We start from the raw sequence: 27,728 nt of genomic DNA on the forward strand, positions 1-27,728 counted from the left end.
TCCCGACCATAATGTGCCACCGATGTTTGTTGTACAAGCAGCCGACAGCTGCTCGGCATCGGCATCGACATCGGCATGGGCATCCGCATCGGCGTTACTTGAGGGCAAGCAGAAATAGAAATATGGAAAAGAAGTAACCAAAATATCAGCCATATCAGATGGGGGGTAGCTTCGTCTCTGGCTCCGACAGAGACTCCGACTCTGTCTCTGTCTCCGGCGACAGCAACAAATAAATCGCTAGTAGATTATTCGTGCTGGCACCCTCTGGCTCCTACCACGTGCCGTACCCTACCATGTACCCTGCCAAACCATTGCACACCCATCTTCATCCTTCATTCATTTCTTTTGGTAAAGTTTTTTGACGCTCGCGACTGTGTGTATGCTACGAAAAAATTGACAGCAGGAGCAGAAGAGGACATTTTTTTGTTGTTGTTTGCTGCTGCTCCTGTTTAAGGCACCCGCTGGTTGGTGCCTTTTGGGTAAGTAATTTTCGCTGTTTCTATTTAATTTATGACTCGTGTTTCTGTTGTGTTTCATTATTTGCCTTTTATTAATTTGTTTATTTGTGTAGATATCTCTGCGACCCACAGCTCACTGCCCACTTTTACTCCCCCTTCCCATGTTTCCCTTTTAAATGTTCTTCCACCTGTTCTGTTCCTTTTTTTTATGTACTTTTAATACACTCACATAACCTGGAGGAGGCTTAGGTTCAGATAGACAGGTCCGTGCATGTGTGCGCCTGTCTGTCGCCTTGGTTTACTGTTGCTTCTGCCGTGGGGTGTTCCTCTTGGTTGGGAGGCAAAAGTTTTCTTGGACGCTTTTATCTGTGGCGTAGGCGAAGCCGTCGACATTCATGAGGTTGCCGTGTCCTCTGCCACTGTTGCATGCCTCGCCAGCAGCGTCGTAAACATCTTGGTTGTGGACTCGGTTGCCACAGCTCCCCCTTTCATTCTTACCCACTTATTTTATTACATACTCTTCATTGTCGGGGGGTATTACGATTCGACGGGTCTGAGACGATGTGTGCATTATGGATTAATCGGTACCCTCAAAGCGGGGATCAAGTTTTGCCATCAAGTTAAGTCCTGCCATAACGAACAATAGGAATACATCACGACTTTCACTGAGAGTAACTCCTGTGGAGGCCTCAGGCCTCCATATGTGGAATATATTACAACTTTTTGCAACAAGTACCCTTCCAGCATCTCCAGAGCATTCAACATTCGCTTGCCCAGAACCCCCTCGTGTGCTTCTAAGATTTAACTTTTAATGAACTTTAGTTTATATCCTCTGAGGCTCCTGTCCAGACTCCTGAGAAACAGTTCCGCAGTGCACTTTGGCCTTTTAGTGGGCCATTCCAATGACTACCCGGGATTTATGTGCTTGCCAACGCTTGTTGCTCACTTGAAGCATAACGATCATACGCCTTGTTGCACAAGTCGCATAAAGATGATGGCATATCCTATACATAATTTTTTCGGTTTAGTTGCGAGCCACTTAATAGACCACAAAATGCAGCCAAAGCCTCATAAAGCAGCAGAGTTTACAGTTACCAGTACACACACACACACACACACACACACAAATATGGCAACCGTCAAATGGCCACAAATGACACGTTTGGTGTTAAATGGAGGTCGTCCAGCACACATACGAATCGTCAGGCTTGGCCTGCCACGCCATGGTGTATGAGTGTGTGTTGTGTGGGCTACAGTTACAGCTAAATTGTTTGTACAACATGCATGTAGAACAAGCATAAATCCAAACCACAGCCACATCCCCAGAACCACGAAGCATGAGGCAGGGGGCAGGGAGGCCCAAGAAGGCACAGGCTCAGGCAGCAGTAAGGCGAGACAAACAGAGCGGCCAGCCGGTTGGCAATTAAAGCCTGAGCCCTGAGCTTGAGCTTTTGCCCACAAACACGTATACATAAACATACATACAGGCAGGCAGTCTGTAGGCTTGATTCAGGTGTACAGGTAAGCCCCATTGTGACGGACGTCCAACAGTGGCTCATTGTTGCTTGTGCATTGTACTCGGTTGGGCATAATAGTAGCTGAAGAACAGGCTGAAGGAACAGGAATTATTACCTTTATTTGCATTTTATTGAACGATTAAGATTTTTTGTTCGCATATTGCCAGGCGGATAAGTCTGCCAAAAATGCCAAATAACATCCGAAACATTTAACTTCTTTAAGAGATTCGTCTGTAATCTGTAATCTTCAGACTGTAATCCCTGTTGAATTGTGACTGCATGGCTGATGCTTCAATGTTCAGACCATTGTTGGTGGCTTCCCGCAGTTTCCGACGACGAGTGACTGTGTGAGACTGTGGATGACTTCGACTGAGCTTGTTGGGATTTCCAAATGCCGAGCCTTGCTTTATATTGAATCATTGCCACGGACGCATATGTATGCCACATGGATTTGTCGTACTCGCACATCTTTGACCATAAACGACTGCTTTTTCTGGCCACTTGGATGAAGCTAGATTGGGGATGTTTCTTCTTGATGATGCTACGTCCAGAACAGTTCATCCACATTACGTATGCATTCAAAGGTCGTTTGGGACATCGAGATGGTTCCATTTAACAACTTAATGTTCAAAATCGGCTCTTAATTTTTCAACAATTTCCTATGTGTTCCCTACGAATGTATAAGCTGTACTGAATGTTTTTACGAATCATATTACAACCATAGACTGGCAGCCTACTGTGAAATCAAAAAATTGTCCATGATTATGTGAATTTCATGTTTATAGGCAGCATTCACTGTACAAACTGTTTGCGATCGCAAGAGTTGAAATTTACGAAGCGACCGAAAGTTTTATCAGCGTTTCCTTTCCTTGTCGGGTGCTGCTGCTGTTGCTGCTAATGAGCTGTAACCAAAGGCAACAGAGGCGACCACAAGCCGGGCCAACAATACATTTACAGCAAATTGAATTTAACAATAACTTCACTGTAGTGCCGCGACAGGCACGATATACACAGGAAAAGGCCCGCCGGCCGTCAATCACAAACACAAACACACACACGGCAGGGGACTCCTGGGAGCGGGACAGAACGAAGCAGGGCATGGCCATGTGTCGTGAGCTGTCGTCATTGTGACTTTTATTGCAGGAGGCACTGGCGCTGCTACTGCAATTATCAGCTGTGCCAGCCAGCACACATGCCACGCTCCACGCTCCACGCTCCACGAAGACATGCCACATGCCACGAAGACAATTTGTCCCCAGCTCAAAGCCAGAGCGGGGGCCACCAGCAGGGCCATCAGCTTTAATTGCAGAGCGGAGCAGAAAAACCACAGAGCAAGGAGCAAAACAAGCAGCACAAACGCTAATTTAGAGCACGAGAAATGAGAAAGCGAAAGTGAAAGCTTTCATTGAGCGCACTTGTTGCGTGGCAACGGATGGCAGTCTAAAGTCTAGAAGCAATACACAAACCTCTGCAGTTCTTACTCCTCAGTCAAGTCGCACTACCGGTAACAACATAACAAACCGTAGAATGTATACCCTGTCCAAATGTCAAAAGTACTCCAGGATCAACAGGTTCAGTTTCCTTGGAAGTAATATATATTATTTTCATTTAAGCCCTCCTCTTACATTCTTCATTGACATTATTGAACAAGTGTAAAGTTAACGTGTTCACTTAACGTATTTTGGATTTCAAGGACATTTCACGGTTACACTTACACGGTTAAATAAATCAAGCTGGAAATCAAATAAAAACTTTCCTTTTTACGCATACACACATTTTTACATACTTGCTACATTTGACATGGCACAGTTGCGCCACACTCTCATCGAGTTATTTTTTGGTACTAGCATAAAATTAGTCGTCTACAGTTACAGTAGGGGTACTCTATGGAAAACGGAAAACTTGGTCCCCGCAAAATATCCCATTGGGACATTTTAAGAACATGGTCTTAAAAGCTTTTTAGGACATTTTAAACGCAAGGAAATACCACATTTCACTTCAGATACCGTGATATAAACAATTCTATCCAATGGGGTCCTTAACTTAAACCAATCTTGTAGAAATTGATTCATCAATCGGCTAATATTATAAGTTCGGTGGTGAGGTTCCTAACCAGCAGGTATTTTTAAATAGACACACGAAATTTAGGAATATGATATTCCTCGGTATATTTACGGTATATTTTTAGAACGAGATGATATATTTTGGTATGTTTCTGAAGGTCAGACGGTATATTCCACCGATAATTTCGCAGCCACACTGTTCGTGGGTGGGCGTGCAGTGCCAAATAAACAAAAATATACACGATTTTGTGCTGAAACAAACGTCTGGCGACAATTCTACAATGCAGCAGGCGACGCGAAACAGTTGGCAATAAATGTGCATCACCCTCAAGGCGATTCAAGTCTCAGCACCGAACCGCAGCGAGTGCAAACGAGAGCGTGTGTGGTGCGTAGTCCAAAAATGAAAATCCAAAAAAAAAGTGTATAAAAATAAGCGCAAAAAATCAATGAATTGTTAAAGTGCATATGCGAAACACAGAACCCATCATAAAGAAGTCGGTGGGGGCACAGTCGATGGATGGGGCGAGGCAAGGCGCGACGGCAGGGCTGAAAGACCTTGAACGAGCGCCAGCGCTGCTTCAGCTATTTAAATTTCGACCCCACCTGGAGAGCGGACAGGTGTTGGTGCCTAGTATTAGCTCTTGTCCAGAGAGTCTGTGTTTTTGGTTGCGATTCCTATGAACCATTTTTTTGGGCCTGCTAAATAGCTAACGCACTTTGCAATACACCCACTCAGCAGCAGGTCATAAGAATTTCAGATACATGCGCAAGCCTAATCAGTGGTTTTGCCAAAGATAAGAGCACATTAACCACAATGGCCCAACCAAGCGGCAGGCAGCTGCTTGCTGTGGCTGACTCGCAGACCTGTGACTCAACCGATCCAAGCAGCAGCGATTGTTACAGCCCATCGTCGTCATAGCCCGTAGCCGCGCCGCAGTCGTAGTCGCTGTCATCGTCGCGACTTGGTCGCTCTCTTGCTCCGTGCTTCTTCGTTCGGTCTTCTTGCCATTTTCCACTATTCATATTTCATTTGAATGGGGCGACAAATCCAGTTGTTGGCCTTTTCGCAATAACTGTGCATTCGTATTGTTATCGACAAAGCGCCTCCCAAGTTTTTTTGGGCTTCGACCTCATCAGCAGAGCAGCGCTCACCCTCTCCATCTCTCTGTGTGCGTGATTTGATGATTAAATTAAAATTATATCTCGTTTTGTTTTGTGTGTGCTGTGTATTGTATGCCCTTTATTCATCTGTTGACAAGTAGCCAGCGGTGCCGTTATTTGCGTATTGTTTTCGCCCTCCACTCCCAAAAAATGAAATGTAAATGAAATGTGTGTGTGTGTGTTCCATATATCCAGATAATCCAGGTCATCCTTGGCCATCCAGCAGCCAGCAGCAGGAGCGCAGGCCAGCGGGGCAGCTGTCGCATCAATGAGCAGCATCATGAGGACGTCGCAGGACGGCCAACAGGCAGCAGCGCTGTCTCGACCCAAGCTCAATGCCAGCAGCACAATGCTCAATCCGGAGGAGAACGAAGCAGTCTTCAAGATGCTCGGGAGAAAGTGTCAGGTGAGTGAGTGGCTTTGGCTTTTGATGAATAATGCGTACATATATGTACATATTTATATGTATGTATATACATACCTATGTGATTAATAATTAAGCAATGACAGAGTATAGTGCCCCTCCTCCTCTCACTTTCGGGGGTTTCTCTCTCCGTCTCTGTCTATCTTCGGCCTAGCCAGTGAGCTTGATGAAGCACTTCCTGCGACTCAAGTGTCGCCCCACTCCACGAGGGTCATGTGCCACAGTTTGAATACTTCCCAGAAGCAGCCTTTGTAACCCTATATCGGGGCGCAGCTGTTGCCGATACTCGTATTGGCTTAATAACCCATTTTCACCTATCAAAAAACAACAGTCAGATATTCAAATGGACTCATCCGTGTGTCCCTTATTGTGTTGTTTAGTGTTGCGGTTCTATTTTATGAGCTATTGTTGATTTCATACATATATTTACTTATCATTGACTTGGTGTTTTATCAGCTCTGATAACTCTATTTCTATATAAATGCTCGGCTATTGACTTGCACTCATATTTAGCTGACTAACAAACGTGCATGAAATGTATTTTTGTTCTAGAAACATTTCCCAAATAATGTCTGCAAAGTTTTAAGTGTTGTTTAAACTCCATTTACCTGAACCTTAATCAGTAGAAACAACTTTAAATAGCTTACAAAAACTATTTGCAGATGTTTTCTTTATTATTTTTGATTTTCATTGGCCAATTTTCTCGGGGCTGAGTGAAAGAGAAGCCAAAAAGTCGCAAAACATTGCTCATGCTCATGGGCGATAAGTCGCTAGTTCTTTCAGTTGGGCTCCCATATCTTATCAATCCATCCGCTGAAGCACTGGCCAATGCCATTCGCCGATAAGAATTCCCGTTCAAAGCAAAAGTTGGAAATATTTTAAACATTTAACGTGCACTGTTATGCGTATAATTATGGTGTATGGTGTGGTGTGCTCAACACGAAAAACATTGCTCATTTTCGCATTGTAATTCCACGCTTTGATAATTTCCAATTTCCAAACCCAACTTTCCATTGACAAAACATTGGGAAAATTGCATTTGAGCTTGGTCAAAGTGGGTAGGGAAGGGGACGGGACTGACTCTTATATAGTTTATATATTGGGTTGATGACATAGTCGTTTGTGGCTCCATTCAGTGATCGTTTGATAACACGAAAAGCTGCAGCTTAACCAAGTGGAAGTGGTGCCGAGGGGACGGGGCAGGACAGGCCAGGCGTTCGTTTGTTATGGCCATCATTTGTCGCAACATTTTGCTCGCCTTTTATTTGTTTAACGCACATTTTTGCACATATCCCAAAAGCCGTACTTTCTAATTGATGTACAAATGTTCATATGTATGTTCATTTTGAACTTTTGCTGCGGCCTCTACCCTAGTTGTAGTTATTAAAGATAGTTTGCGGGGCTTGAGGGTTTCTGGTTTGCAATAATAGACGTTTCAAATGTAGACAAGAGATTGTTTAGGCGATGCTTTCTGTTTATTTGAATCACTATTTATTTTCCATTGAGACAACTTGTTTGTATATCTTTTTAATTTACTAAAAATAACCCAAAAACACTCGTTAGATATGTACATGTATATTTATTAAGACTTAAAAATAATTGTTTGCATTCACAAATTACCACAAAACAACTTGGTATATAAAGAAAACATACTTTCTTAGATGCTCGAAGCTGTAGATACCCTTTTTGAATGCTAGTTAGTCACTTATTATCACACTTACAACTATAGCTTTCCGAATTTTGTCTAAATTATTTGAATATACGAGAGTCAAATTGTGTTAAGTTTTGTTAGATTCCATTATGTGGAAACGTTTGGTTAAGGATCGTTCCTATGGGAAATATGTACGTATACTATATCCATCTCAAGAGAATTACCCCTTCCATTTTCCGACTTTCGAGTATGCCAAAAGTGATTAAAAATACACTTCATAGAATTTCATAGAAACAGGAAGACAGAATCGAGAGGGTAAGATTTTACAGTATGGCAAATTGTTGCCCAAAATGATAATGCTCTACTAGAGAGTATACATCCGATTTTATTTAGTGCATGGAACCTTTTACGAGTACACGTATAGCCCGTCCCCTGGGTCTCCTCCGGTGCGTTTCAGCATATGTATGTATTTACAGCTTTGGTCTCATATGGGTTAATGCTCGGCATTGCCCGTTTTAAAGTACCCTACCCCTTTACCGACCTACCGCTTTACCCCCTTCGTCTCGGCCAGAGTTCAGTGGCAATGGCCAGTTGTTGATGTTTTTTTTTTGTTGCTGGCAGTGCCATCGATTTTTATGCTTTTAAAAAAAAAACAGCCAGCTTTTACATAGAAGGCAAGACATCATTTTTTTTACAAGCGCTACTTATGCATGTCCAAAGACACACACAGATACAGTCAGTAAATCCACAAATACAGATACAAAGATACAGAGGCAGAGGCAGAGGCCGCTAGGCCATCAATAAAATTTCAAATTTATTTCACACTTTTGCACTTGTAGACACAGAAAAAGACACTTATGCGTATGCATGTGAGTGTTTGCTGCATGTGGGTTGAAAAATATTCATATTCACATTCACATTTCACATAATCCCCACATATCCGAGTAGCAATTTGCTACAAAGGTCGTACCCATCAAACATTAAATCAAACAGCTCTTTGGCATCCATCCTAATGCTCTCATTAATTGATAATGTTGGACTGTAATGTCAGTGCAGGCAATGTTTCCAATGAAACTTTTGAAGCACTTCCCAGAGCGGAATCAATTAGCAGAAAGTGCCCTCAAGGGCAGAATGGGGAGGGCCATGGCCAGTGGCAAATGTCAAATGTTATTGCCACAAATCACACAATTGTATCAATCAATGAGAGGGAGAGAGGCTTTGCCTTGCCTTGAGAAAATACCCTGTCGAATGTGGGGCTTGGGCCTTGACTTTTCTGGCGCCACTCTGTGCCTTTTCTAGTATTCTTTTGGCAAAGGATATCAGATGCGGCAATTCTGTGGATGCTAAGTCACCTCCTGTCGCCAGCGTTTCCTGCCTCAATGTCTCAACGATTATGTGTTCAGTAAAACCGCCACATTATGCATTTCCGTTGCACTCTATGGAGAGGTCTTGGCTAGACTAGTGGCCACTGTCTCTCTCTCGCTGTTGGGGGGAGTAGAGCCATCCAATGGAGCTACGTGCTGTCCATGCCAAACGATGATGGGATCTATGGGGATTGGTGGCTAATCGGTATTCAAATGAGCGCTACTTTTGCGTAGGGCCACAGAGTGGCTGGGCTGTGGCTGGCTGGTGTCGGCGAAACCGAAAGTCAGATGGGTTTTTCAACTCGAACGCGACAGTTCACAGTGTTCACAGTTTTCAGACGTTGCATTCAAATGAGGCGCAAACTGAAGGTGTTACTTCTTTTGTTTGGGGGCCGGAGATTAGATAATCACCAAAGGGGACGGGGACAGGCCTTTCTGTCTATCAATCGATGATGATGATGATGGTAACGCAATCTCTTTGCTTTTGCTCCACTTTCAGACACTAAACACGGCCGTTGTGCAAATTTACAAGACCGAAGGCAATGCTCATTCGCACTGGAAGAAAAAACACACGGGAGTGGTGTGCTTCGTGAAGGACAGCGCCATAAGGTCGTACTTCCTGCGCGCCTACTGCCTGATCAAGAGCGAGCTCATCTGGGAGCACGAGATCTACGATGGCATGCAGATTGTCAGATCGCGACCCTTTTTGCTTACCTTCGAGGGCAGCGTAAGTGTGCCGCATTTAATCTGCAAAATTGCACAACTAATCCTCCTTTTTATCCACTCCTTTGGCAGGATGGCCATGTGGGCCTGAACTTTGTCTCCGAGGAGGAGTGCGAGGCTTTCTTTCGCATTGTGGACGCCACCATCGAGACGCGTAATCGCAAGCGTCAGGAGAAGCGTAATCGCCAGAAGAGTCAGCAGGCGCCCAATGCTCCAGTGCCGCCGGTGCCACTCGAACCAATGCGACCGCCGCCCATGCAGTCCTCTGGCGGCGGAGGTGGCGGCATGACGGCCACGGACGGTGGCGGGCCAGTTCAGCTGCGCAACAATAAAATCAATTCAGTGACACTGACTCCAGCGCCCACAAAAAACTTCCTGTCGAGCAACTTTGGCCTGGGCAGCCAGGGCAAGGACAAGAAACGCAAGGTGACCAAAGCGGACATAAGCCAGCCGACGAACTTTGTGCACATCAGCCATGTGGGCTGGGACGCGGACAAGGGCTTCGATCTGACGGGCAACGAGGACGACGAGATGCTGAACGAAATCTTTGTGAAGGCAGGCGTCTCGGAGATGGAACTGAAAGATCGTGATACGCGCGCCTTCATCTACGACTTCATACAGAGCAACAATGTGCTGGGCACGGTCAAGCCGGAGAGTGAGAAATCACCGACGGAACCAACGCCAGTGAGCGGAACTCACATGCCGCCACCAGTGCCGAGCCGCCATAATCATGTGAGTGTCGTGCGTCTAAAGGAAACACAAGAATTGATTCACTTATAGCATCTTTTGTGTTTGTTACTTCAGTCGCAGAATGGTAACCAAAGAACCGCGCCTCCTCCGCCGCCGGCCAGGCAGCCACCACCCCCAGTGCCAACCACGGTGCCGGGTGCCACGCGTGCACCTCCTCCGCCCAGTCGGCCACCACCCATCGGCAGTGCTCCTCCACCACCGCCCGTCACCGCACCAGCTGTAGCGGTAAGCAGTCAAAATCTACAATCACTGCGGTGGACATTGACTAATCCTTTTATTTTTTTGCAGCCACCTCCACCACCACCGCCGCCACCGGCAGCGGCGCCACCACCACCACCCCCGCCAATGCCAGCTGGAGAAATACCCATTATTACGACGACACAAGCACCTACCCAAGCAGTTAAACGAGCACCGGCAGCGGCGGCAGCGCCTCCAGACTCACATAATGCCCTGATGGACGCCATTCGCAAGGGAACACAATTGAAGGTGAGTAAAGTGAGGATCAAACCACAGATTAGAGAGGATAACCGTTAACACTCTTCTTTAACAGAAAGTGGATACGGCTGCTCTAAGCACTGGCAGCGGTGATTCACGCAGCGATCTGATGACTGAAATACGGATGGGCATTGAACTGAAGCCGGCCACTGAACGGGAACTGGGCAGCCAACGTGTTAGCACCGATGGTGGCCCTGGGGGCACCGATGCCCTGGCCGATGCTTTGCGTCGGGCACTAGCGGCCCGTGGCACTGCCATGCATTCGGATGACGACGAGAGCGAGTCCACGGACAACGATGGCGAGTGGGACTAAGCAGCAGACTAGTTGAGCAGCAGATGACACACAATCTATGTGGCAGACACTATTCCAAATATAAGCAATAATGAAATATGTGCTTTTGGCATTTTGGTTTATCGTTAGATGGATGATAAATCCCTGTAAATACTGTTTAGTGAATTTCCATACCTCTTTAATTTAATTTTATAGCAAACGCAAACGCAAATGCAAAACCAACAAAAGTACTAACAGATGATTAACTTTACATATGTGTATCTGTATTATCGGCATTGTCGCTTTCGATTGTTCCAATTCACATTTGCATATCCATAAAACCTGCTCAATTAAACACGTTTTATATATATATACATATATATATATAAAGATAGATATATGCGCATGTAAATGAATGAAATGCAAACTTTGATCAGTGCCAAAAAACTCGACGAGAACACCAAAATCCAAACAACTTTTGTGACTTTTGTGAAAACATCAGAAATTGACTTTAACTGCGACTTTATCGAATGGGATATCCATTGATAAAATAAGCAAAACTTAAAACTGAATGAATATAGCAGAATATATATGTATATTTTATAAAACTATAAACACATGCAAATATGTAATTAAAATCCGCTGTGCTTAAGACCCAGACAGTTCCAAATACGTACGATCATCCGCAAGTTTAATGTTTAAACTAGTAGACTTATCCCACAGTTAAATTCGATATAAAACGAGTTGCTCAATAATTAATTTAAATTCCATACATACTAACAGGTCGTTGCAAAAATTAAATGTATTACCCTCTCCCTAACCACCACAAAAATACTTCCACGTAAAGCGAAAGCTGTCTAATACAACATCCAGAAAATGGAGCATCTAGTAACTAATAAGTATGTATTTTTCTTTATAGATAGATAGAGCATTTAATGCAAATTTGTAGTCATTTGTTTTCCTTCTTTCTGTGTGTGTTTTATGTAATATTTAAACAAAGGATAACGAAAAATATGTACGGTACGACGGTGTATTTTCATAACTTTTTCGAAATTACTAAACCAATAAGCTTGTATGAGCGCCAGAAATCTATATGGATCAGAATTAATAATATTATATTGTATGTGCCGCATGTCTAATCATGTTTCGCGCGATCTATGTATTTGAATACATACTACTTACATATACTAATATATAAGCCATTAATTTATGTAATAAAGTTGTGTACATCTAACAGAAAATTCACGTTTATTTTTTATATTCTTGTCATCGGTCTTCTCTTCGCTGCATCCGTGGTATATTTATAGGTTTATCCTAGCGTAATAAAAATCCCAAGAAAAGTATAATGCGGAAAGAATAACCCAATGGAATAAGTTACCAAGAGCAAGATTTGTCGAGCCATAACAGCTCCTGCCCTTGGAGGAAGTGCAAGTGCGTCTCTGCTTGAACACTATTTATTTTTTCGTACGGTTTCTCTAATCCTTCGTCTTCGGTTTCTTGTCTGTGCTCTGGTTAAAATTGTCTTCCGCTTTGCGTTTTCTTCCTCGAGTTCTGGGAAGGGTTACTAATGTCTGCATTGTATCCTAAAGATTTCTGTATTATATACCATTAGGTAACCTGTTTCGTATATTGTGTTCACCTGCTCTTCTGCGATTGACTCCTCCTCGGATAACTCCGCGTCCAGCATCTCCGCATCCCCATTATTGTCCTCGCGACTTTCCCTATCATCGATACTTCCCTCGCTACTCACACTATCACTGATACTATCCTCATTCTCTGGACTTTGATGACTTGTTTGTTGGCTGACTGAGGACTCTGCCGGAGAAGGAGCTTCTACTGGTGCATTTTCAACCCTGTTGATACCTCTTATTTTGGAAATTCTGCAAAATTTCAATATCCAAATTAAAAACAATCAAAAAAGGATTGAACTCAAATTTAAAATAAAAGATACTGACATTGCTATTACATTTCCGTGGAAGTCAGTCAAAAACCCTGACAGCATTTTCTTAATCTTGCTCATGCTCCAATATTCTCAGTACGTGAGTTCCAACGCTCCAAAGCGAATATTCAGTTTACGTTCTATATAATGTTGAGACAATGATGGACCGCGATTAATCATGAGTTTGTTTAAGAACTCCTACCACATGTTTCAAAGTAAATTGAAAATGTTTATTTTTATTTTTTGTTGTCACAGGGAAAATCGAGTGATGCTGAAACTTTGTGATGTTGGCTGACTAGGGGCCAGTGTAAAACTGAATAATTTCGAATTCCAAGGATTCCAAGGCAAATGTGATGGTATATAAATAATTCTTGATATAAAACTTCCATACATATATGTATGTACATACATGTAAACTTCAATAGATCTTCTGAAATGCTTGTCGAATTAGTGAAGTGGATTGGTGGGATGCCAGATTGATTGATACTAAATGCATTTGGGATATATGATCTAGAAGAAACGAACATGTACAATTTTATTTTATAAATATAATTTATGTCGATAACACAAACAAAATGTCATTAAAATCAACTGTGCCTTGAGGGACTCCAGGGAATCGGATATTGTAGGTCATGAAGCTTTTAGAATAGTATGAGGATTCCCCAGTATAACTTATGATTCAATACAATAATTTCTCAAAATCTGAAAATAAAAGCGAATTTATGTGCACTTTATGTATTGTATTGAAATACTATTATAAGCTTTTCTTTTATATAATAAATTGTTGTATCTCTAACTTAAACGTTAACATCATCATAAAGTGAATTCGCCCTTTCGGTAGTCTAAAAACTATTGTGTACGTGTTTATAGACGTATCCCCTCTAACATCCAGCCTTCTCCAATGGGATATTATTTATATGTACAGCTTCTTGGGAGTGCAAACGAGATGATGTGATGGCTTGAGAGCAACCAATTCAATTAATTTAGTGTTGAAGGTAGAGTCTAAGGACTAACGTTTTCCTGAGGCACATTCGAATCGTCCTGCAGTTCACGCTCAATGTTGGCATTATTGTTGTTCTCCGCAATTTCGTTGATGTTCGAGTCATCATCTAGCTGGCAGCGGGGCTGCCGTTGGCCCTCTAGATCCATCTCCTGCTGCTGCTCATTGATGCGATTCTCAGTCTCTTCGTTTGGCCTTGCCGACGGCCCAGGCAGCTCCTCCTCCTGCTCCTCGAGTTGTAGGCACAGTTCCTCTTCTACTGCTAAAATCTTCTCCTCGGCTTCTGCCGATTGCTCCACATTCCCATCGAGTGGAGCTTGCTGTTCGGAGAGCTCATGGTTGAGCACATTCTGCTGCTCCTCGTCACAGATGGCGGTGCCTGTCTCGAAATTGAATGGCAAGGCCTGTGTTTCATTGTCTTTGGGTGCATTGACGATAATCTCTAGAAGGGTGTCCGCTTGGCAATCGCTGCTGTCGTGCTCAGTGTCCGCATTCTCCAGCGGCTCTGGATTCGGCGGGGAAGAGCTTAAGTTCGGTATGTTTTGACTCTGAACATAAGCGATTTCTGGAATCTCTGCTGCTTGGCTGCAGATGTCAGTTATTACAAAATCAAAAGCATTGACTGGCTCCTGTGCACTTAATATGTTTGGAGTATCTAGTGGCGGCTCTATCTGCACAAGCCCCTCTGGAATTTCCACTAGCGGTTCCATATCTCCAACAGCGTCTAGATTTTCCAGTGCCTGATGTATCTCCTCAACAACGTCGAGAGTGTTCAGCGGCGGCTTTATTTCCTCCAAATCTTTGGAAGCTTCCTGCGGCGGATCTACCTCTCCAATCAGTCCTGTTACTTCCAGCAACGAATCCAACTCTCCCAACACCTGCAGTGTTGACAATTGCGGCCGCATCTCCTCTGGAGCGTTTGCTGTGGGAGTTTCCTGTGACTGCACCAACTCCACAGTGGGCTGCTCTACCCCTCCAACAACCACTGCAGTTTCCATTGGCATATCTAGCTCCAGATTCTCCGACGGTGCCTGCTGCACCTGTATGGACTCTTCCACAGCTGGCTGTTCGACCCATCCAACTACTACTGGAGTTTCCATTGGCATCTCTAGTTCCAGATTCTCCGACTGTGCCTCCTGCACCTGTATGGACTCTTCCGATTGCTTTTCGCTCTGCTGTTTGTCTGCTTCTCCTTCTTTTTCTGGCTCTAGTAATGGCAATTCAATCTCGCGATAGATACGTTCGCCCTCATCCTCCTCCATAGCTTCCTCGGCTTCATCGGCTTCAGAGGGACTGTCCTCGCCGTCAGAGTCCTCACTCTCGCTGCCCCTTTCCAAGCCGTTGTGACTCTGGTGCATGGCCCCCGGGTCGGAGCCATTTCCAGTCTGATCGGAAATGTCCAGGTCCTTCTCCTGCTTCACGATCATATTGTTGAAGTCCAGGCTATTGATGAAGGCATTCTCCTCGTCGATCTTCTCATTGTGATTGATCTCCTGCGTGGGCTTGTCCTCGCGCTCATCGTCAGCATAGCCGCGATTACGAGGCTCTGGCTTAATGCGAATATCGGCTGGCATCTTGAAAGATACAGCCTCTCCACTTTCCACGGCCACAATCTGCAGCAAGGGTGCTGTCGTCTCCCGAGGCGAAGCGTCTTCTGCTGAAGGCGGCCTGCGTGTGGCTCCACCAGTACTCTTACGGGCAGTTGGCTTGGCTGATTTTGCCTTTGGTGGCATAATGAATGTATCATCGGCGGGCAGTGGCTCATCGGGCGTAGCTTCAACGGCCTTGTCCAGAGGCATGGCTTCCTCGGCTATGTCCACACCGCTGGCGACATGCGTGATTTGCATGAGGCGATCCAGCTCCATGCGATTGGGCTTGACATCTTTCTCGGGCTCAGGGCATTGCGTCATTGCCTCGTCCCGTTCCGTTGTGAAGCTGCTCTCCAGATGGGCCATCGGTATGCTAGTCATCACAGTGGCCTGGGGCTGGAAATCTGTTGATCTCTGATTTCCATCGGGCACATTTTCTGCGTCTATGCGTTCCTGTTTAATGCTAACCATGGGGAGATCCTGAGCTGTTGGTTGGCTCTCGGCTTCCTTTTCCCGCTCCTTGTGCTTGCGCTTCTTTTTCTTCTTGTTGCTCTTGCTCTGCCCCGCCTCATCGATCAGCGAAGAGTTCAGCTTTCCATGATTGTTGGTAATTTTCAGCTTCAGCTTCAGTGGCTCCTGTTTAACATGCGACTGATTTTCGTAGGCATTGTCACGAGGCTCCTGCTTCACCGATACACTGGGAACATTGTCGTCTATGCTGGCAGCCATCGTCGCAGCTTCCGCTTCCTCCTCATCGCTGTCATCGTTGGCTGCATGGAAGTCGCTGAAGCTGGCAGGTTCTTCCTCCTCTGGTTCGCTTTCCGGTTGCACGGTGGCTGTCTGCATCGTATCATTTATGTGCACTTCTGGCTCGTGCTTGATGCTCACCAACGTGCTCATTGTGCTCTTCAGCAGCTGGTCGACGCGCTTCAAATAATTTTTCGAGGAAACTCGCTCGCTACTTGTACTCCTGCTGGCTCCCAAAGTATTCTGCGGCTCTGCAGAAAAGGCTCGCAGCAGAGGCGAAGCCAGGCGCTCGAGCACCACAACCGGCTGCATGTCCTCGTTAATGAAAAAGTCAGGCGGTATAACAGAGGTAGGGCAACCTGAGCTGTCCACCTCCTCTACCTCGTTTTTAATGCACATCTGTGATTCGGTGTTGGCTTCCTCGGGCATAATGTGCTTCGAGTGGCTAAGGTAGATCTTTGAGCAGACGGGGGCATGCCGCAAGAAGGCCACCTCCGTGTTGAGGGTTCGATTGCAGCCGCCACACTTACGTTTGCGTATGGCACAACGATGGGTATTGTAGAAGAAGTTTGTGATGAACGTTTTCTTGCACAGTGGACACTCGCGATCGAGAACAAGCAGCTGAACAGGTGTCTGTGGCGTGTGCTCCCGCAGATGACGGGTAAAGGCGTAGTTGTTGGCCACATACGAGTCGCACAGCGGGCACTTGTACGGCGTCTTGGACAGCTTGTGCCAGAGTTGATGGGCTCGAATGTCGGTCGGGTTGTGATGCGTCTGATTGCAGGCGTTGCAAATGTATCGCGGTATCGAGGGTACATGTACCGCGCTCTTATGCTCATCGGCCATCTCCTTGCTGGCGAACTTTTCCCCGCACACACTGCATATCGCCTTGCGGCCCTTTTTCCCTGGCAGTCGGAGACGATTTTCAGGATCCATGGGCTCGTCCTTGCTGTGGGGCGAGTATCAATTGGTTAATAATAAGAAAATTTATTGGTTAATTGGATTTTTATACATTTCTGGCTCTGTTTTGGTAACCAGCAGCTGCTGATACTGTTGAGTCTGCGTCTGCTGCAGTCGCTGCTTTTTGCGCCAGGCCAAGGGCTCCTTTTTTACATCTGGCATTTCGGTGATCTTGGCTTTCAGAAAGCTCTCATCCGTCTTGCGTTTTCGTCCTCGCTTCCCAGGCACCTGCGGCTCTGCCTTAACCATGGACTGGCTGCATATGAGCTGAGACAAAAAACGATTATTCAGAAGATCACATCTACTTCTAAGATTGCGCTTACCTTTAGGGGTTCCAGCTGTGGCAGGCCCAGCAGGTTGCGCGTCTGCTTGTTCGTGGCATAGCACATTTCCCTAAACTCGTAAAAATCATTGATTTTATCCACGCAAATGCTGCACATTGTCTGCGGCATTTTGTCATCGACTGTCACCTGTAAAGGGCGTTGTTGAATCGAACCAAAAGTGGGCGTCTTAAGACCTACCGTAAAGCCAATCAGCTCCAACACCTTCTGGGATAAACTCGGATCGTCCAGGTCTATAATATTGGCCTCATTGGGCGGCAGAATTTGCACCTTGCTTGGATTATCGATGCCGCAGAGACGGCAGATCTTGTACAGATTCGCTTTGAGCGCTGCATCGATCTTAAATGCAAACCTCTCCATGTTGCCCCCGCTTTAAATTAATTCACTAGTGGCTCAAAAACAACAGCACTACATCGTTAATTACTTCATTTTTTGCAGTGCGTTTTGTTTATTTCACAGATACATGGTGGACAGTGTGACCGCGGGCTTAACGATAAAGTATTCTGCACCACTCTCAAAGGTATGCCGAAATATACCTTGTCATTTTAAAAATTTGCCGTAAATATACCACAAATCTTACAATCATTTTTCTCGATTTTGATGTTCTATTTATTATTACCAGCTAGTCAGGACTCTCAACGCAAAAACTATGGTTATATCCAATTCAACAATTTTCCACAAGATTGGCTAGTTTTCATGACTTTCTTTTATTGGATTGCAAAAGAAAATAGCATAAAACGTGAGTTGAGTGTTTGTTGATTGTCAACTGGTAGTTATAGAATAGTATGGACATTTGTGTACCCTATTTATTTCCATTAATTATTTTAAAATTTCGTTTTCAAAGCTGCTCTTAAAAATTAAAAATGTCTTTATCTTAGATTGATATGCTTTCAACCTTTAGATTTATTTTCTAAATAAAACTATATTGACAATAAAATTGATCAATTTCATACAAAAAATTATTATAAGCCGATTTACATAAATATACACATAAAAAAAGTAAGTAAGTAAAGTACATATAAAAGTATCCTGAAAGGTAAATGGTAATTCTGACAGTGGAGCAGCCCTGGATAGTCTGCCAATTTGTGCAACTCGAAGCACACTCTGGCCACACCCGGCACATATTGCCAAAAATTATCAAAAAATTAAGCCAAGTTAATCTATTTTATGATCTGAGAACTAACAACCTTTTGGGCAAATTTATCTATCAATCGGAGAAAAGTATAGTTTCATTGCTGAGGGTCTTAGGTGGTTGGTTATACTAAACAGAAAATCAAAATCGCAGAATATGAGGCAACCACTTATACGATGATCCTTTTTATATAGTTAACTGTGTATTTCCAGTATTTTAAAGGACGCGCTTTGCGTCACCCTCTTGTCCAATACGCCAATGTAGAAAAGTGTAGAGTCCCATTTAGAGATATGTCTCAGGCTACATCGAGTAATAATTCGTGATCAGCATCAAATTTTTGATCGTTTTCCATCAAAATCTAAATTAATTCCAAATTGTCACAAATTGTTCATGTAAAATAACGTATATTTTTCACACTGCCGCTTCCACTAGCGATGTATGAAGAAAATACGGAGAAATTTGTCAAAAAACGAAAACATATTTTTCATCAGGTGTCGCTGTTGGTAATTACATAAAAGTGGAGTAAATTACATTAGCTACACATTACATTTTTGTTGATTTCTTTTGCAGAAACCCTTATTTTATAAACAATCTAATAAAGCGCGTACTTAAAAGTAAAGCAATATTTTAGAAAATAAAATCATCAATCGGATAGTCTTAGATTGCTAGTAATATTAAACGGAAAGTCTGAGTTGAGGAAATGTTTGTGAGATTCAGACGTATATTTTATCGATAACGTTGTCACAGTGGTACGAAGAGTTGTTGTCTAAGTTGTTGCGGCCATCATTTAAAATTAAATTGGTTTTGTTTGTGTCTGATGCATGCGAATTGCAAGTATGGAGCAGTATCTAAGTCGCCGGGAGAGTGGCTTTCGCTCGTGGGGCGACGAGGACTTTGTGATGCGTCGCATATACACAACAATGAACATGTTCAATAGCTACCATGCGAATCTGCGTCCCGACGAGGCCGGACGCCACACTGGGGCGATTTTTAATTTGGAATTCAATGCCGATGGCAATGTGCTGGTGGCCGCCACCGAGCGCAAGTGCGTCTTGGTTTTCGATGCCATCACACAGAAAGAAATCGTCAAGGTGCCCGACGCCCATACCGACAGCGTTAACTGCATCAAGTGAGTATACATGTGCCACCACAGGCACTCCACCAATACAGACAGACAAGCACTCACACTCTCACTCACTGCTTTAGGTTCTTTGACGAGCGACTCTTTGCCACGGGCTCTGATGATTTTACCGTGGCACTGTGGGACTTGCGCAACATGCGCGAAAAGCTTCGGGTCTTGCATGGCCATTCCAATTGGGTGAAGAACATCGAGTATTCGTCCAAGGACAAGCTGCTCGTCAGCTCCGGCTTCGATGGCAGCATATTCACATGGGACATTGCCTCGCACACAGAACAGGGCCTCATCTCGCAGCGTGTGTTCCATGCCAGCGGCCTCATGAGATGCCGCATCTCCCCGACGGGCGACAAGCTGGTGTTATGCACCAGCGGTGGCTACATAATGATCATCCATCACCTCGACTTGACCACATTGCACAAGGACCTCAGTGGCTTCAGAGTAAGTGTTGGAATGGGGACAATCGATGCAGAAACTTTTTAGACTACGTTTCTGTTCGATTTGCAGCCTGGCATCTATCGTCTCATGCAGCTGGGCGATCAGTACATACCACAGGCGGCCAAATACGATCATGTATTCTCTCGGCGCCAGAAGAAGAATCGCGTCGAGCTGGTCACAGACTTCCCGGAGCAGAATGACGCTGAAATGATAATGGCCCTGCAGATTCATCCCCACTGTCGCTGCATGCTCACGCGAAATGTGAGCTGCGACGAGCAGAGCGAGTGGACCTGCATACACGACATCAACGAGGAGGTTCCCACGGCTGAGTCTGAACAGGAGGACGAGGTGTTGGTATCCAAACTCAAAAGACGCCACCCATCTAGCACTTCCAGCCGTGCAGCCAGTACGTCGGAGACGCCACCAGCCACTCTGGAGGGCTCAGACGTAACTTCAGCGCGTCCGACCCGACGTGTTACACGCGGCTTGCACTTATTCCGCTATAATCCAACTTCCGGCCGTGGTGGCAGCGCGGCATTTGCAAGGCATCTGCACGATCGACCCGAAAGCTTTATACCCGACATCTGGGCAGCAGAGGTGACCGTACAGGAGCGCGCCACACGCCAGAATCGTGCGCGTGAGGCCAACAACCAAGTGAGTGGATATAATTTTGTGTATGCTATAAGCAGTGGTGTCTTACCATTGCGTCAGGCGGCAGCGGCGGCGGCGGTAAGCCAACGCCAGCCGACCACGGGCACCGACTGTCCACCCAGCACCGAGGAAGCGACATCAGAAAGAAGCAGCAGCACGAGTAGCACCAGCAGCGGCAGCAGCACTAGCATCAGCACCAACGGCACAACAGTACGCGTGGAGATTGGAACGCGTCGCCTAGTCCCATTTGTGGCCACCACGGCACCAGAGCTCAAAACGAATGGCCATTCCATACTGGTGAATGCCAAGAAGCTGCTCTACTATGCCTCCGAGACGAACACCAAGCCGGGCTTCATCAAGGAGCCGGGCTTCTCCGCCGACGGACGTATCATCTGCTCGCCCTACGGCAATGGCGTGCGTCTCTTGGGCTACAGCGCCGACTGCTGCGACTATCCCAGCTACAAGAAATTCGACGAGGTGAAGCAGAGCCCACGCCAATTGGTGGAACTGGCACACATCACGGAGCATCAGGATGTGGTGCTCTGTGCCAAATTTAGTCCCCGAGAGCCCCTACTCGTTACGGGCTGCAACAGCGGGGAGGTGACCTGGTATCGGCCCAATCTTTAGGAGTTTTAACTTTTACTCCACCCAATACTTGTACATTGTTTATATTTTATTTAATGTAGTAGTTCTGTAGTCGATGCTGCCAGTCAAGGAATCTCTTCTTGAGAATACATGGAAAATTTGGTGGACCGATTAAGAGTTTAATATCTTTTTATTTTTAACGCATACTCGTGTGGGGTGGGGTCTGGAGCGGGCCATACAAGTTATTTTGTGTGTGTGTATGTGTGTGTAAGAGAACAATCAAATATTCAATAAAAATGTATCAAAGGCAAAGCGCAGCGCGCACATAGTCAACATAATCAGTTTGAAGATAAAACTTAATGCAGGATAAATTTTAGATCTGGACACAATCGATATATGCTACATAGTCGGAGTATGTAAAAGCTAAAAATTCAATATAAAATTACAGTTAGAATGTCTATTAAGACATTTCGTGGGGGGAATCGGGATCGGGTCAAACAACTAAACCAAATATTGTGTAGGAGGGTGTGAGTGCTCTTAGAGTTAATTAATAATAGTTGCCATAGCCGCTCCATTGACCATAGTTGTAGTTACCTCCGCTATTGCCACCACTGCTTGCACCACCCCCCGTTCCATAGCCCCACTGATTGTAGTACGAGTCGTAGGACTGCTGCTGTTGCTGCTGTGGCGCCGGATAAGCACCAGCACCCCCACTGCTCGGTTGTCCGTAATAGCCCGAAGCATTCGCAGAGTTGTAATTGTAGTTGGGACCACCCACCGCACCGGTTGCACCGCCGTTGTTGTAGGCAGCCGCCGCGGCCGAAGATGGACCTGCTGCAGAAATACCGTCCTTGCTGCCCAAGGAAGCCTTGCGGCTGGGACTGCTGTCGCTGCAAAAGTAAAGTAAATAAAAATATTGATACACAATGATGGGATGCACGCTGCTTACCTTTTCTTTTGTGACTCGTTGGCCTTGCTTAATGATTGCTGCAGCGCACGCTGGGCATCTTGCAGGCCACGTGCCGTGCTGCCAAAGTCTTCGAGGAATTCGACCTTGCGCTGGGCAAAGAGCACCTTCTGCTCCGGCTCAATGTCCGCACGGGTCATGAACTTGTCCATGATCTCCACGACCTCCTTCTCGTCCACACTGGGACGCTGCAGCGCCAGATCGATCATCTGGAGGGCCACACGCGTGTTGGCCGGATCTCGTTCCAGTGCCTGTTGCAGTGCAGCCAGACCCGCATCGAGATCGTTGCAAATCTTGTTGAGAAAACGTGCATACTTGATGGCCAGGCTGCCGGCAATGGCCTTGTTCTTTGTGCCCTCGATATAGTGCTGGTAGAGCTCGCGGCATCTATCCAAAGAGCCGCGGCGACGCTCCACATTGATGCGACGATAGGCCACCTGGAGTATGTTGGGGCAGCGCTGCTCGAGGCTCTGCAGAACATCGGCGGCACCATCGAAATTCAACTGCAACTCCTCAAAGGCGGCCCACATGAGGTGCATGCTGGGCTTGTCGGGGTGATGGATGCGACAGGCGCGACGGTAGACATCGCGGATGCGCTCAACGACATTGTTCTGATCCTCCAACGACTCCAGATAGCGGAGCATCTTCAGCCAGAACTCATCGTAGAGAGCGCAGGCGATGAGGCAGCGTTCAAACAACACCAACACACGCTCCCGATCACCCTTCTCTATCTCGAAATCTAAATATTCCTTCCAGTTCTTAAGCTGGGCTCGCTCGAGAGGTTTCACATGGAAATAGGGTCGTTTGATGCCTTCCTCGAAGGACCAGCGAGCTGTGACCGCTCCGACGGTTACCTTGTGGATTTTGCGACGCGCGGATATTACCTTGTCCTTGATGACGGTCGCCTCCTCCTCTGTGAGAGTGCTAAGATCGCTGAAATCGATCTGAGACGCCGGCTTTGAAGCTGGGGGCGATGACTCGCTTTCGGTCAGATCGGTGGTACTTTCTGATTCATCGACAAGAGTTTCACTACTATCTTTTGGCGACTTACCAGCCCCGCCACTGCTGCCACTTCCACTTCCAGACTCTTTCTTCTCCCGCTCACCCTTTGTTGCCTCCTTAGAGCTGCTGCTGCCGCTGTCCCGCCGACTCTTCGATGACGACGACTTGGACGATTTGCTCTGCTGCCGCTCATGGACTTCCTTGCGCAAACGTATGATCTCCTCTTGGCCAATGCAGGCGGTAATTGCCTGCTGATTGATCACATCCTGGAAACTGCAATAATTGAGAAGAATTTAGATAAAAGAAGCAACAAAAAGGGAGCGCCTCTCTACTCACTTGTCGAAGTGTGCATTGTAGCCTTGTGTGGGTATGGCCAAGAGTCTGTCGTAGATCTGAATAACGCGCTGATAGCGTTTCGAGTCACTCTCCCAGCGCACAAAGGCGTCCCAGAGCTTGTCCGAGCGGAACTCCAATCCGCAGGCCTTCACCGCTCGCTCGTATTGGCTGCGTATGAACAGCTCCTCGTCGCTGCTCTGCTTCACGTGCGTCAGATAGTGTATCCATAGATCCACAGACAAGGGTATAGCCTCCAAACCGCGCTCAAACACCTACGATTTTGATTGGGCATTTTTGATTTGATCGCAGAGGAGAAATATAGAAATTTGTTTAGATTATAATCAACATTTGATAACTGTTGGCACTTATTGCTATTCTATCTATCTTGTGGATGCGATTTGGATGGTGTTTCGAGCTTAGGAACTAACTTAAGAGCGACTTTAAATACAAGACACACAGACACTTTGAGCACAAACACTTTTTGTGTGTTTCGTTTAAGATTAAGATTAAGTTTGCAAAAATAACTTCACACTGAGACTTAAAAAATTTCATTTAAACGCCATTTGTACTTACTTACGGACTGTACGAGTACGAGTACGAGCACGAGTAGGAGATGCGATCGAGGATCAGAGGATCACTATTCTGTTGTAGGAGGTAAACAGTAACAGTACGACCGAATGCGATACGAAGAGAGCAGTAGAGTAGAGTAGAGTAGAGACGAAACGAGGCGAGCAGGCGGCGCGACTAGTCGAATCAGTCTATCAGCTCAGAGAGGTCAAATGGGAGAGGTGATCTAAGCTGATCTAAACTACATACAACAGTGAGACTATGTGCGACACAAACGGTGGGAATTCAGCTAAGATTTCGTTGAGATTTGTGCCGGTTCAAGTACTTTCTACCAGGAATATTTACGAAGCAAAAAAACCGATTTAAGCAGCGGTAAGCCGTTGCTTTGGTATACCCTTGCAAATAGTTAGCACCCCTTGGCGTTTTAAAAATAATTAAATAGCTTTTGTGACAAGAGCTCCGAAAATAAACAGGTAGACGAACTTCTCATGGATGCATCTAAGGGTGGGTATTCCATTGAAGCAAAACGGATGGACACGACCAGACCCAGGTAATGGGACATAAACTATAATTCTCTTTTGCAAGGGTATAAACGAACTGTTGGGAACACGTAAGGGAATGAAAATGCAATTGAAATCAATGAATGGATATAATAGCCAAATAAAGTGACAGTTGCATTCCCGAAGCAGAGACTGGACTAACTGGAGGCTAAACTGACGACTGGCTAAACTGACGGGCTAAATTGTTGTTTTGTTGATTGTAGGTTGTATTTATTGTATCGTTTTTTTGTTTATTCGTTTATAATAATCATAATAAATTGCATTTAACAACAAATATCAATATGGAATAATATCAAAATTGTAATCGTAATTGTAAGCGTAATACAAGAAATTGCGAAACAGATTTAATTGCACGAAATTACATGTGTGTATGTGTGTGTTTTGGTTCGGAGGGGGGTACTCACCTTGTAGCAATTAGCCTTCAGGCCCTTCCGCTTCTCGTAGTCCGCGTACTTCCGCCAGTAGCCGTAGCAGTAGGGATAGTGCGAAAGGAATGTGTCATAGGCCTCGCGTGCCGCCTCCGCATCGGACTGACAGCATCATACATAATTATAAAAGTTAAAGAAAAATGTTGCAACAAAATGTGTGGCACACACTTACTTCACTATCCACATATTGCAGCAAGTATGTCCAGCCGGTAAAGTCCGCTGGATCGTCTTTTACCACCCGCCAGTATTTTTCCAGATCGGGCAATTTCTTTCGCTCCTTTTCCTTCTCTTTATCTTTATCCTTCTCCCTCTCCTTTTCTTTTTCCTTCTCCTTTTCTTTGTCTGACAATTCCTTCTCCTTCTCCCTCTCTTTATCCTTCTCCTTATCACGCTCTTTGTCTTTTTTCTTCTCCTTGTGCTCGACATCTGTTTGGGAAAATGTCAGGAAATGTTTTTCTCTAAGCGTTCGACGACTTACCATCTACTTTAGGCCGCTTCTCCAATGGCGGGGCATCGTTGCTCTCTGTGGTCGGGCTGCCCGGATTGTACTGTTCCACGGATTTTTCCCTTGTGCTGGGTGCTTCGCTGCTCTTTTTCTCTACATTAGCCTTGGACTCGTCCGCCTCCTTTTCTGCTTTGCGCTTAGACGAAGCCTTTGGCTCACCCGCATTATTGTTATTGTTATTTGATGGCAACTCATCCTCGGATATTACCTCCGCATCAGCAGGCAGCTCAGCGCGCTGGGGAGCTGGCAGCTCTTCATCTGAGACCTCCTCGGCATCGTTGATCTCTGGTTTGGTGGGTGGAGGCAGTTCATCCTCTGAGATTATCTCTGTGTTGACTATTGTGGCATTGCTGGTGTCGGCCTCATCGCCCAGACTCTCTGCAATGGCATGATGTGAGCTAGAGTCCTCGGACGAGTTCAATTTATCCACATGGGGCTGCAGCGGCTCCACGTCGTAATCGAAAGCGGCCTTTTTGCTATCACTCTCGTCGTTGCCTCCAACGGAGGGCAAGCTGTTGGCATTATCGCCGGCCAGGGAGGCGAGCAGCGTGTCTACGCCACCCTCGGCCCGGCTCTCTTTGATATCATCACTCGTTTCGGAATGCTGTTCCGCCACTGTGCCGAAAGGAAAGGAGGAACTCTTCTCATCCACGCCCGTCTCGGTGGCGGCCATCATTTCAACATCATCGTCCAGCTGGTGCTGGAGCTGGGCCAGCTCATCGTAATGTTGTTCTGGGACAGAGGCCTCCTGCAGCGAGGTCTCGCGCATTTGGTCCTCGTCCTCCTCATCCAAGACCATGACTGTTTCGCTGCCGATGATTGTCTGTGGTTCCTGCTGCTGTGGCTGCTCGGTTTCTTCCTCTTCGGGATCGCTTACCTGCAAGACGCAATGAATGTGATTAATAAATAAACTCCATATGATGCGATAGGGAGATGCCTGTGATTGCTACATCAGTTGGCCCTTGCAGAAAATCATATGCTGTGGGGCATCATATGCGAACGGAACAACGCCACATCCGCATGAAGACATGCATTTTTTCTCATCAATTGTAGCTGTGTGGTGGCTTTGTGTGTTTGCCGCGTGGGTGTACTGACCTGCGCGTGTCGCCTGGATGTGCGCTTGGAGGTCCTTGTGGACACTGCAAGTGCTGGTGCTGGCGGAGATGCAGCCTTTCGACCGGAGCGTGTGCGGCGACCTGAAAAAATAGTCCAGCAGTTATGTTAGTTCATGCGGTTTACATAAACTGTACGCGGTGTTGTCGTTTTCGCCTGCCGCGTGATTTTCTCGTTTTTCGCTTTATCTTTATTACTCGCGTCGCTTTTCTTTCAAACACACTCCGTATGCTATGTTCAACTTTAGTCATACAACGGCCTACTAATTATTCACTGCGAACCATTTAAACGAGTCCAAAGTCAATTATTTTACACAAAAAAATTATAATTTACCTTCCATCAAAACGTTTTCGCCTGACGCCATATTTAGTATAGGGTTGTCAAATATATATAAAATATAATGTATCGATATATTTTTAAATACAATATATTTATATCGTGATTTTTTTCACGATATAACAATATATTCATATATTATTGCGATATTTTTTGAAATTTTAAGTTTGGTTACTAACCACAGGATCTAAATAAATATATAGGGTGTATTGATATGATATGATATTTTTTAAATATTTGACAGCACTAATTTAGTATTCTAAGCAGTGTGAGTGCGGAATTATCGATTACAAATACCGAAATATACCCATACATTTTCAAAATATACTGTAACTATACCGGGAATCTTACAATCATTTCCTCGATATGTATTTGATATTACTAGCTTGCAAAAACTTTTAACACTGAAACATTAATTTAATCGGATTGAAGAATCAATTTCGCTTGTTATAAATACTCCTTTTTATTGGATTGTATACCTATAAAGAAAACACGTTGGAATGAACTATTCCATTTACAG

General features: G+C 45.3%; 5 protein-coding genes across 12 annotated transcripts; 2 read left to right on the forward strand and 3 right to left on the reverse strand.

Moving 5' to 3' along the window:
• The first annotated feature begins 4,226 nt into the window (after positions 1 to 4,226).
• On the forward strand, positions 4,227 to 12,108 carry LOC117583459 (neural Wiskott-Aldrich syndrome protein). Of its 5 annotated transcripts, XM_034271759.1 has the most exons (8): positions 4,227 to 4,423; positions 4,819 to 4,820; positions 5,395 to 5,605; positions 9,138 to 9,365; positions 9,434 to 10,093; positions 10,166 to 10,336; positions 10,400 to 10,597; positions 10,662 to 12,108. In XM_034271759.1, the coding sequence occupies exons 3-8, from the start codon at positions 5,468 to 5,470 to the stop codon at positions 10,917 to 10,919; spliced, it is 1,653 nt and encodes a 550-aa protein (XP_034127650.1). In that variant the 5' UTR covers positions 4,227 to 4,423; positions 4,819 to 4,820; positions 5,395 to 5,467; the 3' UTR covers positions 10,920 to 12,108. The 5 variants fall into 5 exon arrangements, with proteins under 5 accessions (XP_034127650.1, XP_034127651.1, XP_034127653.1 ...); XM_034271760.1 differs by lacking the exon at positions 4,819 to 4,820; XM_034271762.1 differs by lacking the exons at positions 4,227 to 4,423; positions 4,819 to 4,820 and adding an exon at positions 4,982 to 5,207.
• LOC117583465 lies at positions 12,063 to 13,393 on the reverse strand. 3 transcript variants are annotated; one of them, XM_034271770.1, is made up of 4 exons: positions 13,070 to 13,393; positions 12,833 to 13,014; positions 12,517 to 12,757; positions 12,063 to 12,460 (listed from the first exon to the last, which is right to left on the reverse strand). In XM_034271770.1, the coding sequence occupies exons 2-4, from the start codon at positions 12,895 to 12,897 to the stop codon at positions 12,353 to 12,355; spliced, it is 414 nt and encodes a 137-aa protein (XP_034127661.1). In that variant the 5' UTR covers positions 12,898 to 13,014; positions 13,070 to 13,393; the 3' UTR covers positions 12,063 to 12,352. The 3 variants fall into 3 exon arrangements, with proteins under 3 accessions (XP_034127661.1, XP_034127662.1, XP_034127663.1); XM_034271771.1 differs by having other exon boundaries at positions 12,063 to 12,448; positions 12,833 to 13,393; XM_034271772.1 differs by having other exon boundaries at positions 12,063 to 12,470; positions 12,833 to 13,393.
• A 142-nt stretch (positions 13,394 to 13,535) lies between these two features.
• Positions 13,536 to 17,941, reverse strand: LOC117583466 (acrosomal protein KIAA1210). Its single transcript, XM_034271773.1, has 4 exons — positions 17,634 to 17,941; positions 17,436 to 17,582; positions 17,165 to 17,379; positions 13,536 to 17,101 (listed from the first exon to the last, which is right to left on the reverse strand). The coding sequence occupies exons 1-4, from the start codon at positions 17,811 to 17,813 to the stop codon at positions 13,819 to 13,821; spliced, it is 3,825 nt and encodes a 1,274-aa protein (XP_034127664.1). The 5' UTR covers positions 17,814 to 17,941; the 3' UTR covers positions 13,536 to 13,818.
• A 1,323-nt stretch (positions 17,942 to 19,264) lies between these two features.
• On the forward strand, positions 19,265 to 21,569 carry LOC117583458 (DDB1- and CUL4-associated factor 10 homolog). Its single transcript, XM_034271758.1, has 3 exons — positions 19,265 to 19,714; positions 19,792 to 20,161; positions 20,228 to 21,569. The coding sequence occupies exons 1-3, from the start codon at positions 19,407 to 19,409 to the stop codon at positions 21,434 to 21,436; spliced, it is 1,887 nt and encodes a 628-aa protein (XP_034127649.1). The 5' UTR covers positions 19,265 to 19,406; the 3' UTR covers positions 21,437 to 21,569.
• LOC117583456 (pre-mRNA-processing factor 39) lies at positions 21,566 to 27,258 on the reverse strand. Of its 2 annotated transcripts, none has more exons than XM_034271757.1 (8): positions 27,223 to 27,258; positions 26,855 to 26,957; positions 25,733 to 26,636; positions 25,427 to 25,680; positions 25,231 to 25,356; positions 23,700 to 23,971; positions 22,344 to 23,636; positions 21,566 to 22,284 (listed from the first exon to the last, which is right to left on the reverse strand). In XM_034271757.1, the coding sequence occupies exons 1-8, from the start codon at positions 27,234 to 27,236 to the stop codon at positions 21,942 to 21,944; spliced, it is 3,309 nt and encodes a 1,102-aa protein (XP_034127648.1). In that variant the 5' UTR covers positions 27,237 to 27,258; the 3' UTR covers positions 21,566 to 21,941. The 2 variants fall into 2 exon arrangements, with proteins under 2 accessions (XP_034127648.1, XP_034127647.1); XM_034271756.1 differs by having other exon boundaries at positions 26,855 to 26,955; positions 27,206 to 27,248.
• Positions 27,259 to 27,728: the final 470 nt, after the last annotated feature.

The sequence above is a fragment of the Drosophila guanche genome, unplaced genomic scaffold (assembly GCF_900245975.1).
Source record: "Drosophila guanche unplaced genomic scaffold, DGUA_6, whole genome shotgun sequence".
NCBI lineage: Eukaryota > Metazoa > Arthropoda > Insecta > Diptera > Drosophilidae > Drosophila > Drosophila guanche.

What these genes read in the sequence shown, in the direction of transcription:
- LOC117583459 (XM_034271759.1), top strand. Translation starts at nt 5,468, where the DNA reads ATGAGCAGCATCATGAGGACGTCGCAGGACGGCCAACAGGCAGCAGCG. An exon ending in TCACCGCACCAGCTGTAGCG is followed by an intron (nt 10,337 to 10,399) that starts GTAAGCAGTCAA and finishes ATTTTTTTGCAG; the next exon opens with CCACCTCCACCACCACCGCC. An exon ending in GCAAGGGAACACAATTGAAG is followed by an intron (nt 10,598 to 10,661) that starts GTGAGTAAAGTG and finishes CTTCTTTAACAG; the next exon opens with AAAGTGGATACGGCTGCTCT.
- LOC117583458 (XM_034271758.1), top strand. Translation starts at nt 19,407, where the DNA reads ATGCGAATTGCAAGTATGGAGCAGTATCTAAGTCGCCGGGAGAGTGGC. An exon ending in GACAGCGTTAACTGCATCAA is followed by an intron (nt 19,715 to 19,791) that starts GTGAGTATACAT and finishes TCACTGCTTTAG; the next exon opens with GTTCTTTGACGAGCGACTCT. An exon ending in AGGACCTCAGTGGCTTCAGA is followed by an intron (nt 20,162 to 20,227) that starts GTAAGTGTTGGA and finishes TTCGATTTGCAG; the next exon opens with CCTGGCATCTATCGTCTCAT.
- LOC117583466 (XM_034271773.1), bottom strand. Translation starts at nt 17,813, where the DNA reads ATGGAGAGGTTTGCATTTAAGATCGATGCAGCGCTCAAAGCGAATCTG. An exon ending in TGGAGCTGATTGGCTTTACG is followed by an intron (nt 17,583 to 17,633) that starts GTAGGTCTTAAG and finishes CGCCCTTTACAG; the next exon opens with GTGACAGTCGATGACAAAAT. An exon ending in CACAGCTGGAACCCCTAAAG is followed by an intron (nt 17,380 to 17,435) that starts GTAAGCGCAATC and finishes TTTTTGTCTCAG; the next exon opens with CTCATATGCAGCCAGTCCAT.
- LOC117583465 (XM_034271770.1), bottom strand. Translation starts at nt 12,897, where the DNA reads ATGAGCAAGATTAAGAAAATGCTGTCAGGGTTTTTGACTGACTTCCAC. An exon ending in CACGGAAATGTAATAGCAAT is followed by an intron (nt 12,758 to 12,832) that starts GTCAGTATCTTT and finishes GAAATTTTGCAG; the next exon opens with AATTTCCAAAATAAGAGGTA. An exon ending in AGTCAATCGCAGAAGAGCAG is followed by an intron (nt 12,461 to 12,516) that starts GTGAACACAATA and finishes AGAAATCTTTAG; the next exon opens with GATACAATGCAGACATTAGT.
- LOC117583456 (XM_034271756.1), bottom strand. Translation starts at nt 27,236, where the DNA reads ATGGCGTCAGGCGAAAACGTTTTGATGGAAG. An exon ending in CGAAAACGTTTTGATGGAAG is followed by an intron (nt 26,956 to 27,205) that starts GTAAATTATAAT and finishes CTATTTTTTCAG; the next exon opens with GTCGCCGCACACGCTCCGGT. An exon ending in TACAATGCACACTTCGACAA is followed by an intron (nt 23,637 to 23,699) that starts GTGAGTAGAGAG and finishes CAATTATTGCAG; the next exon opens with TTTCCAGGATGTGATCAATC.